The 14,405-nt window shown below is 39.5% G+C and overlaps 1 protein-coding gene across 5 annotated transcripts in view; it reads right to left on the bottom strand.

Moving 5' to 3' along the window:
* The window catches only part of srpk2 (SRSF protein kinase 2), a 63,660-nt gene that overhangs the window by 6,288 nt on the left and 42,967 nt on the right, over window positions 1–14,405 (bottom strand). For all 5 annotated transcript variants that reach the window (XR_005007497.1, XR_005007498.1, XM_036576283.1 and 2 more), the window contains 9 exons: window positions 12,976–13,063; window positions 11,655–11,742; window positions 11,453–11,559; window positions 8,093–8,258; window positions 5,652–5,677; window positions 5,259–5,526; window positions 2,930–3,763; window positions 1,783–1,883; window positions 1,335–1,442 (listed from right to left, as the gene is read on the bottom strand). Coding sequence is in view for 3 of the 5 variants with exons in the window: in XM_036576283.1 (XP_036432176.1) it covers window positions 1,335–1,442; window positions 1,783–1,883; window positions 2,930–3,763; window positions 5,259–5,526; window positions 5,652–5,677; window positions 8,093–8,258; window positions 11,453–11,559; window positions 11,655–11,742; window positions 12,976–13,063 (1,786 nt within the window). In the remaining 2 variants the exon portion in view is untranslated. The remainder of the gene's footprint in view (window positions 1–1,334; window positions 1,443–1,782; window positions 1,884–2,929; window positions 3,764–5,258; window positions 5,527–5,651; window positions 5,678–8,092; window positions 8,259–11,452; window positions 11,560–11,654; window positions 11,743–12,975; window positions 13,064–14,405) is intronic.

Here is a 14,405-nt window from a genome sequence, read left to right as displayed (position 1 = left end):
CTGCCACTGAATGGACAACCACTCAGGTGGACCTTTCATGTTGAGCTCTGGTTTTACTTTATTTGTTCTCAGAACTGGAATTTTTGGGTAGGTGAATGTTTTGTTTCACAAAAACGTTTCCACTTTCGATGAGGCCATGCACTCTAAACAGATGAGAAACAGAATTTGCTTGTAAACTCTGTTTTTGTTGTCAACTTCCCTTTTTTAACAAGCCTTATTGTTGCTTTGCTACTCAGATTTACGTTTAGGTAAAAACAACAGACTGTTTAAACTGTAACACAGGACCACTACAGAAGTCGTGCTGATTCATGTTCATGTCTGTTTCATTTCTTACATATGTTAGTTTTGCTACAGTTTATTTTTTCAAATGCTCGGTTTGGTCCAGTGAAATATTTCACTGTGTCTGCGTCCAGACCGTGTTCCTCCAGTTGACTACCTCTGGTAAAGATGCTGCTTTTAGCTGCTCTAAAAAAGCTCAAATTCCCAACCTGCCCAAACTTAGTTAGTACAGAGTATTTATTCAAGTTGGAAATGTATTAAATGTGTCTTAAGTTTGTGTTCTCGATCTTTTACGGTGCTACTATACCAAACAGAGTCACTGTTTGTTGGTGAGCAACAATACCGTAAAGTAAAAGAAACAAACTGTCATTAGTTAACATGGACACAGAGTACCATGGACACATCATGAAGCACCAAATGCTACTTGAGTGCTAACAGCAGCCCTTTGTGGAGCATCTTCAGCCTGCTAAGCTGTGCCTGTCTGAGTGAGTGCATTACCATGAGTCCATGAAGCTCCTGGCCTTTAAAAATACAAAACAGAGCTGAGCTATATTTGTAGTACAAGTGATGGGAATCAGAATCTCAGACTCAAACTCAGAATCATATTTATTTGCCAGTAACATTAAGGAAATTGTCTTGGTATGTCTGATGTTTTATCATCACAAAAACACAACACAACAAGGTACACAAAGAAAAAGAAACAGCTGAAAGCCAGTTTGTGTGATAACTACTCGGAAACGTGGGTTACATTTTCTTGTCAGCGGGTAATTATGACTCCAAAAGAAGCTTGAAGGTCGGAAGCAGGATAATTATGGTAATTCTGAGATGACTTGACAGAAGCTTTGGTAATTAACATGTGCAAAAACCCGTTGAAAAAGAGAGCATCAGATCACTCATTGGTTGGTTCCAGTGATTGACAGTAAGAATATCTGTGGGTGGTTTTGTCTCACTGATCAACATTTATCGGCCTTTTCTGTTTTTTGGTGCAAATGTCAGACACAAATATGGTACAAGACTATGGATGAGCAATCATAGATACAAGGCAAAGTTCTTACCATACATGCAGTGCTCCAGATGTCTGCAGGAGTGCTGTAACCTGCACCGATCAGAACCTCAATGGAGCGGTACTGCCGGGTCTGAATGTCTTCTGTAAAGTGCTTGTGCTAAAACAGAAAGAGAAGTTGTGATTTTCCACTGTCTGATCCAAACAAAGACCCAAGCTTGTCAGTCAACTCCAAAATGTCAATTGTTCAGGTGATAGAGTACAAAAATACATAATAACAATAATAATTCTCTCCATAAAATCAACTGGTGAAGGTATAAAGAAAATGCACCATGAAGAGGAATATAATGCCTGCTGGAGAGTGATGACATACACTGATGTTATATTGCAGGCAGAAGCTAAAGATAAAAACCCATTTTTATATGGCACCCAGATTAGTGACTAGAAAAGAAGAAAACAATTCCAGCTTGATCATGTTAATCTGTTTTAGGTTCTCTTACCACCCAGCAGGCATTGCCCAGGTCCGCTATCTTCACTCTGAGTGTTTCTGCATTGCGAGGGTCCAGAGGATTCACCAGAAGATCAGCAGCTCGTGCCTTAGCTGGATGAACAAGTATAGAGCTGTTAACAAAGCTGTTGGCAGTGCAGTCCTGCTAACAAATCTCCAAGCAAGTATCCAAGAAAAACAGTAATATATATTTATGTATATGTACAGTACTCTGACAAAGTCCTAAGCATACTGTTTAAAAAACAATTTTCTCAGCAGTGAGTGTGTTTGGGCTTGTAAAAGCACCATGTATCATTAGAATAATGCAAGTAAACATAAATACAAAGAAAGTTAGAAGAATTTTTTATTAATGGTTGTAGATTTTGACATCCCCAGCCATCACACAGATTTGTTAAATTGTAAAATATTGTTCTACTTATATGTTATTATATGGAGTTCTCACCATTTACAAAAATGTGTTCTGATATAGTTATTATATGTCTAAAGAGGCAAGATAGTAAATATCATAATTACGAAAGAATAATAATAATACTCATCTGTCAAATGTAATAAATATCCATTCAAATCAGAAAATGCATATTTAATTCATCATGTTTGATTTAGGTTCCTCAGTAGATTTATTTGGCTATAAGAGCTAGGCTAGCTGGCCATGTAATAGAATGAGCTGGAATTATGTAATTACAGCAGGAAAAATATACCAGCAACAGTCTAGGCTGCTTAAAGGTTGAAGCACAATAAACTAATTTATGTAGCAAGTTGAAACATCATGAAACAGCATGAAGGACTGAAAATGTGCTTCAGAATCATCAGAACAAGAGTAGGAGGACGTGCTACAAAATTATATAAACGTGCAGTGTCAAAAAATGATCATGGAGCATTAGAAGGGGAGTGGGTGGAGTGTAGCTGTCTAGGGGTTATCTATCAGTGCAGTTTACCATAATGAATAGTTAAATGGATTTCACAAATCATTATTTTGGAAATGATTTAAATATGTACCACTGCCGCTCAGCTCCCTTCCGCATTCACAAAAACTCAAGGACATTCTTGGCCACTTTACCCCCCTGAAGTAATGATCCCAAAAGTATAGTGGTATGTCAGTCAGTCCTTTTTAATGCTTCAGTAGTGAATTTCTGTCCTACCTTTAGGTGTATCCCCAGTGCTGGACGATGAGACTGTGCGGCTGCGGTCAGCGTTTGGGCTCAGTGGGGGCTCTCCTTCGTCTGGCCCACACTCTCCTGGTTCAGGGTCCAGGGGCAGCTCGGGAAAGCGTGGAGCAGTGCCTCGGTGTCTCGCCCCATTAGTGAGACCAACCATCTCACCATTAAACAGCTCATAGGAAGCGTCAGAGGCGTCCCGGTCAGTGGTGCTGATCTCGGACTCCACCAGGGGGCAGAGCAGAGGTGAGGGGGAGGGAGAGGGCGCTGGGGGCAGAGGGATTGATACATGATCATGGTCTTTTGCATCCAGGATCACGTGACCATTAGTTTTCGGGGTATCGTTGTAACCCTCTGTAGAGTTCCTGAGCTCTTGTCCTTCATCCTCTGCTTCATCGTCGTCTTCGTCATCTTCGTCGTCATCTTCATCTTCTTCTTCGTCGTCACCTTCTTCTCCCCTTCTTCCCTCTTCTTCTTTGGGTAGCTCAGGCTGCTCCTCATTGGTGCACTTCTCCCCCTTTGGCTCCAGCTTCTCATCAGAAGGAGAAGCTTTGGCACAGCCTTCCTCTGCTCCTTCTTCTTCTGCCTGCTCTGCTCTAGACTCCTGCTCCTCTGCTGCTTTCTCCTCCTCTTCCTCCTCTTCTTCTGTTTCCTCTGGCTCCTCCTCCTCCTCATTAGCAGCGTTGCTGACCTGCTCGTGTGAAGGTGTGTTTGTGTCTCTCTCAAATGAGGGGACTTCATTGTCAGGAACATGTGCGTTGGGAGGCACCTCACAGTCCTCATCTTCCTCCTGCTGCTGTTGGTCTGGAGGAGCTGCACCTGAGAGATACAGAGAGCAAGCGAGAGAGAGAGAGAGAGAGAGAGCAAGAGAGAGAGTGAGAGAGGGGTAGAAAGACAGAGGTTCTGTACTCAGAAATGAATGAATCAGTCATTGCCTGTGTGTGTGTAAGTACACGTGTATTTGCACACTGCCACTCTGTGGGGGTGGAGAGGAGGTTGGAGGCTTGCCTGTCTCTGCACTAACAGACATTAGCATCTCTCTCTTCATTCATTTCCAGCCCATTCTCTGTAAGCTTAAACAGATCTAACAAATCAGCATTACAGTCCCATGCAAAAGTTTAGGCACCCCTGGTCAAATATTGTTTTGTTGATTTTCTGTAAAAACAAGTTGACACATCTTCTACAAAGAACACACTTCTGCACATTTTAATGCACAATTACTGCTTACTGGCTGAATTTATGTTGGAAAAAATAAAAAATAAAACGTGACCTGTGCAAAAGTTATGACACATCTAATGTTGCATATAATTTTTTCTAAAATGTTAAATTCAAATAAATAGAAATGCTCTGAAATCTGCAGAAAATTATTAAATGTTATTTGGGAGTAAAGTATCGGTAGGGCTAGTATTCAATAAATTTGATAATTAAAATGTTCAAAAACACTAAAGTTATGAAACCACACACGTCTATAGGGAACTCTGTGGAGATAAGCACAGCTGTTGAAACCCGATTCTGAACTTTCTCTTTTGAGGCCATAATTGGTTTTAACTCCAGGTGCAGTCCAAACCATCTTCCTACTGTTCTAGATTCCTAGCTAGCTAGCATGCTCTCAGTTACCTTTTTCCTAGAAAAAAATGAGAGCATGCAGCCTAGGAAGCTGTCCGAAGCAGAAGAAACTCATTCAGACTGCACCAGGTGCTAAAAACGAGTAAACACTTTGTCCATTGTGTAAAATGACAGCCTCAAAGAAAACAAGATTTACCATTATTGCCAATGTATTGGTTCAGTCTTTTCTGTTTGTATTTACCGCTACTTAAAGTAAGCTGTTTTCTCCACTGACTGGACACAAGTTATCCACTCTAATATATAGGCAACATTTATGTTTACAAACATTCTCCTCTGGTCGATACTGAAATGGAAAAGAATAGAACGAAACAGAAGAGGACAGAATGTCTCAGTTGAGCTCCTTCTAGAATCCTCTGAGCTGCTCTGCCTGCAGCTGCTGACCCACTTGTGCTAAAATCTCTCTGTGCTGGAGGAGGGAGAGGCCCATGTGATGATGCTGATAACCGTGATGCACACGCAGATAAAAATGGAAAATTAGGGGGAATAATAATGCACAGTGTTTGGCTCTCTAAGAGACAGATGGCTGTAATGATTGTGGGGTTTTTGAGGATAAGCAGGTTTTACATAACATTTTATGTCTAAAAATAGGCAGGCGCTCACTTTCATCTCATTTATATCAATCAACATCAATCAAAGCAAATACTTGTGATCTGGAGGGAGTTGTATTATAAACAGGCTCTCTACTCACATGTGTGGTTGGTCAGTCTGACAGGTCGCTCCCTCTCTCCATCTCCCTCCTCCTCTTCCTCTGCCTCCTCATCTTCATCGTCCTCATCTTCACTATCTCCGAGAGCAAGTGTAGGCCCTGGTGGGGGGTTTATCCCTTCGTTGGCCTTCTGTTTCTCTGCCTCTCTCTCCAGTGCCTCAATCTCCAGGATGCGCCTCTCCAGCAGCTCTGCCTGTCGCTTCTGCTTCTTCTTCAGCTTCTTCTTCTTGTTCTTGGAGATCTTCCCCACCTACAAAGGGCAGCACATGCACAACCACTCACAATCAAAGCTTCACACACTCCTATGTTTGTCCACATGGGAACACAATCCTTTAATATCAATGAACTAGTCTTTGGGTTGACAAGGGTACTTACTGGTTTGAGCTGGGGAGCTGTGCTGACTGCAGAGGAAAGAGGTAAAACAAACAAATTAACAATAGTAGCAGAGTTAGTATGTCTTAAACCAGATCCCTGATCTAGCTCGCTCTCTCAACACATTCTAATTCAACTCATTACAGCAGAAACACATGAGCATAGAGCTGAAGATGACACAAGGCAGCTTAGATTTTACTCTCATTGTAGGCTACTCTATAAGATTTAAAAGATCCCATAAGACGCTCTTTCTGAGTGCAAGTTGAGGGAGGATTTAATAGAACTAGGAAAAAAGTCTGTCCTGTCTCTCTGTCCCAGTTCCATATTAATGCTGTTTGCTATTTCTGATGCCAGGCTCTCGTCATCTCCTCACTCAATCATGTAGTCAGGCCCTGCTGGAGGCCACACAGGCAGCTCAGCTATAACCAGCCTGTCCTCACAGACTGGCCCTAAAGGGGACCAATCTCCATTCCTGTAGTCAGGAGTTCTACAAAGGTCATGGAGTCATCATTCCAAAAGTTCAGTAAGGACACAATACAATCACATTCTGCATGGTGTGTGACCCAATGAAAGAAAACCATGCAGCTATATGTACCTGGTTCATCTCTACTCTTGCCTTCCTACCAAGAGAGGGCAAATGCCAGTTAAGCAGTGCTTAAGTGTAAGTGCGTACAGTATGACCATGCAGATGGAGACTAGAATAGCTTAATTGGTGGGATGTTTCACCACATTTGTTGTTTTATGAGCTCTGAATACTTAAGTGTGTCAATGGCATGCAGTATTCCCAGTGCAGAAATACATAAGAGTGAAATAATCCAGAGAGAAATAGTTCAACTACGCACAACAAGCAACACATACAACTTAATATGTAATACAAACAAGCTCCATCATATGTTTCTACTTTCACCACACTGTCTCTTACTATTAGTATTTATATTACTCCTACAGGAAATAGGTCTGTTCATTTTCAAATGCAAGGTGGAGTTATCTGATGTAAATAAATACTCCTCATAAGTAGAGCTCCACCTTTTAGTCCAACCTTCCCCCCCAACAGGCAAGAATATTCTGCAGTAGTTCAAATCAATATGAGCATATTCTCCACTACTTCCCTACATTATATCCTTTACAGTTTTTCTCCCCAGAAGTACAAATTATATTTCTAATATCACACTCTCTGCATATTTCACCCCAGTCATGGTGATTAACATCCAATCTTGACCACCAGCTGCCAAACACACACACACGCACGCACACGCACACGCACACACACACTCACATATACACCGTTGCTGTCGCCCAAAAAACTTACCCCTTGTATAACCTTATATAATTCCTGTAAATATGTTTTTGAGTCCATAAATAAATGAAGTTAGAATTAACATTTAGAATGTCTAATATTTAAAAAGCAAAACATATTGAGAAATCAATGTAAATTACAGTATATTATCATCTAATATGTTCTTGATGTTTCTAAAAAATCTGGATATTTATGAATATTAAATAAAACATCTTAAATACTTTGTTATCTAGCTGAAATATATAAGTAAATAAAATAACAATAACAATTATTAATATGACAAGTGATTATAAATTTTGAACAGCAGTGTACATGTACATGTAGAGACACACACATACGCATACATAGTGACGTGAACTCCGTCCTATCACAGTAGACTTCCTGGAGGCGGAAGTTAATCCATAGAGGATATACATACAGTGAAATGGTAGAACGGGAAACACTTTTCCTAGGATGCTGCACATACTGTGTTGTCTCTTTAATACAACATATCAAAATAAATGTTGTTACTGCAAACTACATTATTTTCTGTGACTGAGCACAAGGCTCCTTTGAGACCTTCTCTGGTTTTCAAAGAATTTGTAAAAACTGCTCTGCTTGCCATTGCTGTAGTAAACCTAAAATTACCAACTCAGTCAGCAACGTGTACATGAGACAGCCGTTGCATCTGTCTATTTGTCTGTCTGTCTATATAGCATATCTTTCTGTCTCTGAATTAAATTAGGCAAATTAACACACTAGTGCTTTTTGCCCTTTTGTTCTGCTGCTCTCTTCTGCTCATTAACAAGTAATAATTGACTAATGAGGGGAGTTCGGATGCTTCTGCTAAAACTGTGGCCCACATAGGAGAGCATCATTATACTTCAGTCTGAAATTATTTCAGTAAGTCATAATGAGCTCTGTGTTATAAGCTGAGCTTTAACTCATTTACATAAGTGTTATAATAATGGTGACCTCTACTCTCTTATGCTATGTTTTGACTTACAGGCTAGGAAACTGCAAAGGGTGTAAGTGTGTGAAAGCATGGGGCACGTCACATAAGCATTTAATCAAACAAGCTTGGGCCTCTTACTGGAAATTCGAAAAAGTGAAAGATACATAAATGAATAAATGACTAAACAGATGAGGGTAGGATGAAAGAGAATACCTGCAGATCCTGAGGGAGGGGGCGCTCCTGCTTTCTGCCACTCTGTCGCCTCCACTGCCATGCGCCTGACGAAGGCATCATCCACACACATCAGGATGTTCTCCGGCTTGATGTCTGTGTGAATGATCTTGCACTTAGTGTGGAGGTAGTCCAGACCCTGTAAGACCTGCCAATCAAATACACAGATGTTCATCACTTTATGTTTGTCACCATGCATCACTGATTGATTTTACTGTCTCTCTCTGTTGATGGTTTCATATGAATGAAAGAGGCAGTGGCTTTGAACATGAAACAGTGTGGTTTCGCTGCAGCCTTGCTAGCCTAGAGGTTCCCTTGTTATGTGTTACAGTTAGTGTCCTTTGTGTTCACATTCCTTACTGGCTCAAATATGATGTTTTATTTCTCTCTCTGTTTCTGTGTGTGTCTGTCTATTCATTTATTTATCATTTAAAAACTGCCAGTATTTAAAACATACAGTGCTGTGCACAAGTCTTAGACCATCTAAAAGTGTTATGCCATTTATCTGGGCAGTAAGCTTTTATTTCTTTAAAAATATTTGAATAAATACAAATAAACAAAAGCACTGTGATTTGACGTGTGTGTGTTTGCTTAACCATTTCCACACCTCCAGTATTTCCATTTTTTAAAATATTTTTTACCATGTATATACACATATATATAAATAAATATTCTAATGTTATATAGTGCTTTACTGGCAAAAACACACAGCCAAGACAATGAGTTTTAAACACTTTATATGGGTGCTTAAGGTTTTGCACTGGAGCTTCTTTGCTTTTTAGGGTTAAAGCACACAGTGCTTCCAACTGGAACTGTGTGGATTTTTCTTATTATTCTGATTCTTCCTGATTTGGCCAGACCAAACCAGACCATTGGCCATACATGAAACTTGGTTCAATACGTAGTATTCTCTCCTGCTACTCAGGCACCCTCTTTAACTCTAACCCTTACTATTGCACAGCCCTACGTGTTTGGTCTTGCAATTTCTAAACTAAAATTTTTCAACAGAGTCTGGCTGCAGACATGCACTCTCAGCCAGATGCACTCTCAGCCCCAGTGACGTCACATGCACAAGCACTCTCTGCCACAAAGTGATATCATCACTTAATCAATTTCTCGTCCATAACATGGCGAGAGAATTACATTTAATGTACCTCCCTGTTGAAAAAAGTCATAGAACCCATTAAAAGTGTCTGTTGGTTCCTGGTGGTTTTCAGTAGTCGCTAATGGTATTCTGCGTTTTCCTGATGGGTTAATATCACAGTGTAAAGGATTCTGATTGTTTAACCAGGTGTTTTGGGACTAATTCCACATACATTTGATCGTTACCTAATGGCCTCTATCGGCAACCATCAAGCCAATTCCGGTTAGGAAGCAAAACCATCAGGTCTTATTCCTAACGGCCTTGCAAACACAGTTACGTTGTGACAACATACTGTTTTGGTGCCCACAACGTTGTCTGCTTGGTGCTCTCTGCATTGTCACAACGTTGAAATGTAATTCCTCAGAAACTTAGACAACATTGTCTGAAAACTTTCAAGGAGGTTGTGACAACGTTGACGAGACAGCAAAAGTAATCGGTACTATGTTGACTGTACGTTGTCACAACCTCCTAGAATCCTTTAATAAGTTCTATTTTAATCAATATTACAGTTTTTGATAACTGGTTCTAATCGTCTTCAGCATGGCTTTCATGAGTTTCAGCAGCAGCCTTTTTGTTTTTTCCTACAAATAAACCCAACATTTATGTCGTGGAAGGTTTTATTTTGAAAGTTTCCCTATTTAATTACCTTATTATCAGTATGGCAACGTGAATATACATTCAGTGTCAGAGTGTGGCATTCATTCGTGGCAGAGTGTGCATTCACGTCATTAATAGGCTGGCGGTGCATGTCAGCATGTCAGGCTGAGAGTGCAGGTCTGCAGCCAGACCATTCTCAAATTTTTTGAGACAAAATTCATTTTTTCCTGATTCCTTGGGTCAAGACAAAGTACTTTACAATTTGCAACATTTAGCTCTGCCTACTTAGATTTTTTGACATGCTTACCACTGACCAATCATCATGAAACTTGAATGGTGTCTCTACGTAGGCACTTTCCAACAACAAGTAAAGTTTCAAAAGATTTGGCCACTTGGGGGCAGGGGGTGCTTTTCAAGAAAATCAAGTAATTATTACATATTACATGTATGTATGTATGTTTTATTTCTGGTCACATAACATTTTCTTATAATGTAGTACAGTGTGCCAAACAAATTTCCAATTACAAAAGTATTTAAAAAATGCAGTTTTTTGCAATCGTTAACTGTTTGACAACCATATTTTTCAAATTAGTCTCTGGGTTTTCATCTTAACTTTTTGAAATTGGTCTAGAAATACTCTGTAGCCTCTCTAGGTGAATAATTATCAAAAATATTTTGACTTTTTTACTTGGTCTCGATATGCCAATTAATGATTGCGGTCATGGCAGTGCTAGCTTAAATTGCGATAACCCATCAATCTCAAATTTACATTGATTTGATTTCACATTGATTTGTATATATTGACTCTGATGAGGTCTGCAAAATTTGGTCCAAATTGGGTTTTAGGGGGCACTTTAGCACTCAAAACCACTTAAAACAATTAAAAATGCTTTTAAACTGTTATTATGAAGTCTGCAGATAAACAACTGGTGCCTTTTGTTTCAGTTCACTGACCTGAATAACATGTAATTACATGTCATGAATTGGACTCATTGTCTGGTATTTTGACTTATTCATTCAAAGACTACAGCTTATTATATAAAGGTCAAAAGGTCAATCCAAACAAAACTCGGTGAACATGTGTTGAAGGTCCCTGATCAATAATCGTAACATATGGAGACCTTCTTACTTTCACTGAGCTCCTCTATGCCAAAAGGGCCCTTTATGGGGTTCATTATGGCATACATATCAAAGGGTTAAACATGGAGAACCAAACTACTTTGGAAATACAACTATGACAGAAATTTTACCATTAGTCATGTTGAAGTCTATGTTGGCAAGCTTTTCCATATTCAACAAGACTCAATAGCTCATTACACATGAAGCATGTATCATGTTTAAAGACTGCTCAACAATTATTGCAAATGAAGGCCTTTTGGTAAACTCTGACTTCACTGCATTTTTCATCCTCTCTCTGTAAATGAGGCCCAAATTTCATTAGGACTTCTTGGGCCTAGTTGGCTAAAACTGCATAAGGGCTTACTGTGCTAATGCGTACCTGTTGTAAAACAGTAGAAATATCAATCACAATTACACCCAGGCCAATGCAGCTTAGAATTTAACATAAGTGTCGTGATGTGGGAACTTATGAGATTATGTACCTGTCTAATGATGCTCTTCACACAAGGTAAAGGCAGGCCCTGATAGTTAGACTTGATTATCCACTTCAACAGATGGTGGCCGAGGACCTCAAACACCATACACACATCTGAGAGAGTGAGTTAGAGGGAATAACAGAAGAACTGCATTTCAGTGCTACAATCACCCATTCACTCAAACACACATACACAGTGAGAAGGATACGGATCCCGTTGATCCCAGAGATCTTGAAGTCATCGATGAGCTGAACCACCATGTCTTTATTAGGATCACTGGGGTCACTCTCACGTACCTGCGAGGTACAGAAGACAGATGGAGCAGTGTCCGATTACCCCACACACTCTACAATGGATCAAGTTGCTGAAACCTTTAGAAACTTAAGCTTAGAAGAATGGTAACACACACAGCATGTCTTAAAACTTGGCAGATCATCCAGTACAAACTTCATTAGCTTAATGAACGGTGTTTATTGATCGGCGTAAGAAGTAGAGTACAAGTGACTGAATAAGATGCAGAAACAGTGCACAATAGTGTAGTGCCAGTTAGTAGGGAGCAGTATGGTATTTATTTATATTGTGATATAATTAAAATTTCTCATAGATTTTTATTTTTTAAATGAAAACATTTAAGATGCTTGAGCAAGCCTATTTTGTAGGTTAACAGCAGCTTATTATTCTGGAATGCCCTCTAACTTTTAATATTAAACAACTATCTGAATGTAAAATATTACTTTCTATCCCTAACAAGATAAAAGGTGAGTACATGTAAGCATACAGTGGCTTCTCTGGGCCCAGCAAACATGGTGCTAAATGTTGTTTCACATCCAAATTTGTTTCAAACATGTGTCCAGTACACTCATGCTTGCATCTACGAGCGTCAGACGCTGCTAGAATTTAGTAAATATAACATTGTTAATGCTCTGAGTAGCAGAAGGCCATGGCATAGTCTGATGCAGCCGACTAAGGGAGGCAGCACCACAGGCAGTGTGAGAGGAAACAGAAGCGTGGCAAGCAAACCCTGAGAAACCGACTGTTCCACATTTATTCCATATTTCTTTACATTTGTCTGCTTCCTTGACAGCAAACTGGACCTCAGACTGTAACTGACTACACAGCGAGAGATGAGGGATTGCTGTCTTTTCATGTTCACTGAAATATCCTCAACTCAGCCAATCAGCTAAAAGAGATAACTTCAGTGTTTTGCACTGACTGCGCATTACATTATCTGAACATTGTTATGGCAAATCGGTATAAAAGTTATGACAAAACTGATATCATACAAACAATTTCATACATTATATTGTTGGTGTCAGAACAAAACGTATTTTTTCATTTTCTTACTTTTGAACATTCCACGTGCTCTTTACATTGTGTTTCATGACGAACAGACCACTAGAAATGCTCTAAAATGACTACGACAAAAAATATATATATTCTCCTGTAAAGTTACTATTTTGGAGGTTTTGTTCCGACAGTGTTGATATACTGGATGAAATGCCCATTACTAGCCTATACTTTTCACTCACACATCGGAGTAATTTGATCTCGTCCAGTGCCGTTTCTGTATAATGCTGAGCACTCTTCACCACCTTCATCGCCACAAAGCGCTTCCCTCTGTGAACAGAACACACACACACACACACACACACACACACACACACACGCACACACAAACACACACACACACACAGAAGATACTGTACAGTCGGGTTGTAACTGCTGATGAAGTGTTACTGTTGGCATGAACAAGTGTGTGTGTGTGTGTGTGTGTGTGTGTGTGTATATGTGTGTGTGTGTGTCCATATGGGGTTTTTGGCTTCAGACTGACCCACATGGCAAACAGAATGAAACTGCCTGTGGTTACGGCTGTACAACACATTCTATATTCCCTCACTAATATACCACACCATATACCACTCAAACACAAAAAATAGCACTGCTCTTCTGACTTTTCTAAGGTGTTGCATTGTACAATAAAGTGAGTAATACAGTATCTTAAACCAACTGTAGCTGCCATCATCAAATTCAAATCAACCGTATAGATCAAACATTGAAATAATTAGTTCATTTACACAATTTCCCATTTTTCCAAATGTTGTTGATCAGCCAAGACATGTTTGGTGTCCAAATGTTGCCTCTTCAGTTTAGCACTGGAGCTACAAGGCTAATGTTACCGGTAAACACTAAACGTCAACAGTCACTCTTTTCCATAATTACATCCCCAAAACTCAACCTGATCAAACAGCATTCCAGGTCTTTATTAATGTTGTGAAGACCTAACAATGTGATTTAGGACACTATAAAACTGAACAAAACTCCACTGTGTAGCTGACACATGTAGTGGTAAATTCTGACTCCCCCGCAGAGCCTGACTCCTATTTCAAGCGCATCATGCAGGCTCTAGATCACATTAGTGATTTCAGTTGTTTCTATTTCTAAACATAAATCTTCAGTGCAAAGATTCAAGATTGACAGTAAAAAGAAACAACAGAAATTGTGAACGTAATCCATAGAGTCCATATGCCTGTGTGTACGAAAAGAGAAATCGGATTACAGCACAAAATGGCTGCTCGCTGTGTTCAGCTACACAGTGAAGTTTTGTTCATTTTTATAGCTCACTGCAAGTAATATATTGTCCTAAACAACATTATTACTTATTAGTACTTATAATAATTATTATTATTATTATTAGTACTACTGACTTCTAGTGTTTGTTAGCGAAGTTAGAACTGAAGCTCCAGCACTGAACTAACACAGCAAAATATGGACATCAAACATGTCGTGGTTGATCGACTACATCTGGGTTAAGTGGAAAATTGTGCAAAATCATTCCTTTAATGTGTCTCAACCACAGTGATGTTACAGTCTTCTCTTTTTGCTGCTTAATCATAGGAAATAATTAAAGCTGCACTAATTTGATTTGTCATCTATGGTTTAAAGCATTATTAATTCGTTG

Source organism: Colossoma macropomum, unplaced genomic scaffold, assembly GCF_904425465.1.
Source record: "Colossoma macropomum unplaced genomic scaffold, Colossoma_macropomum, whole genome shotgun sequence".
In the NCBI taxonomy this organism is placed as follows: domain Eukaryota; kingdom Metazoa; phylum Chordata; class Actinopteri; order Characiformes; family Serrasalmidae; genus Colossoma; species Colossoma macropomum.
The sequence above is the reverse complement of the archived record's forward strand: the minus strand, read 5'-3'. Positions and strand labels throughout refer to the sequence as shown.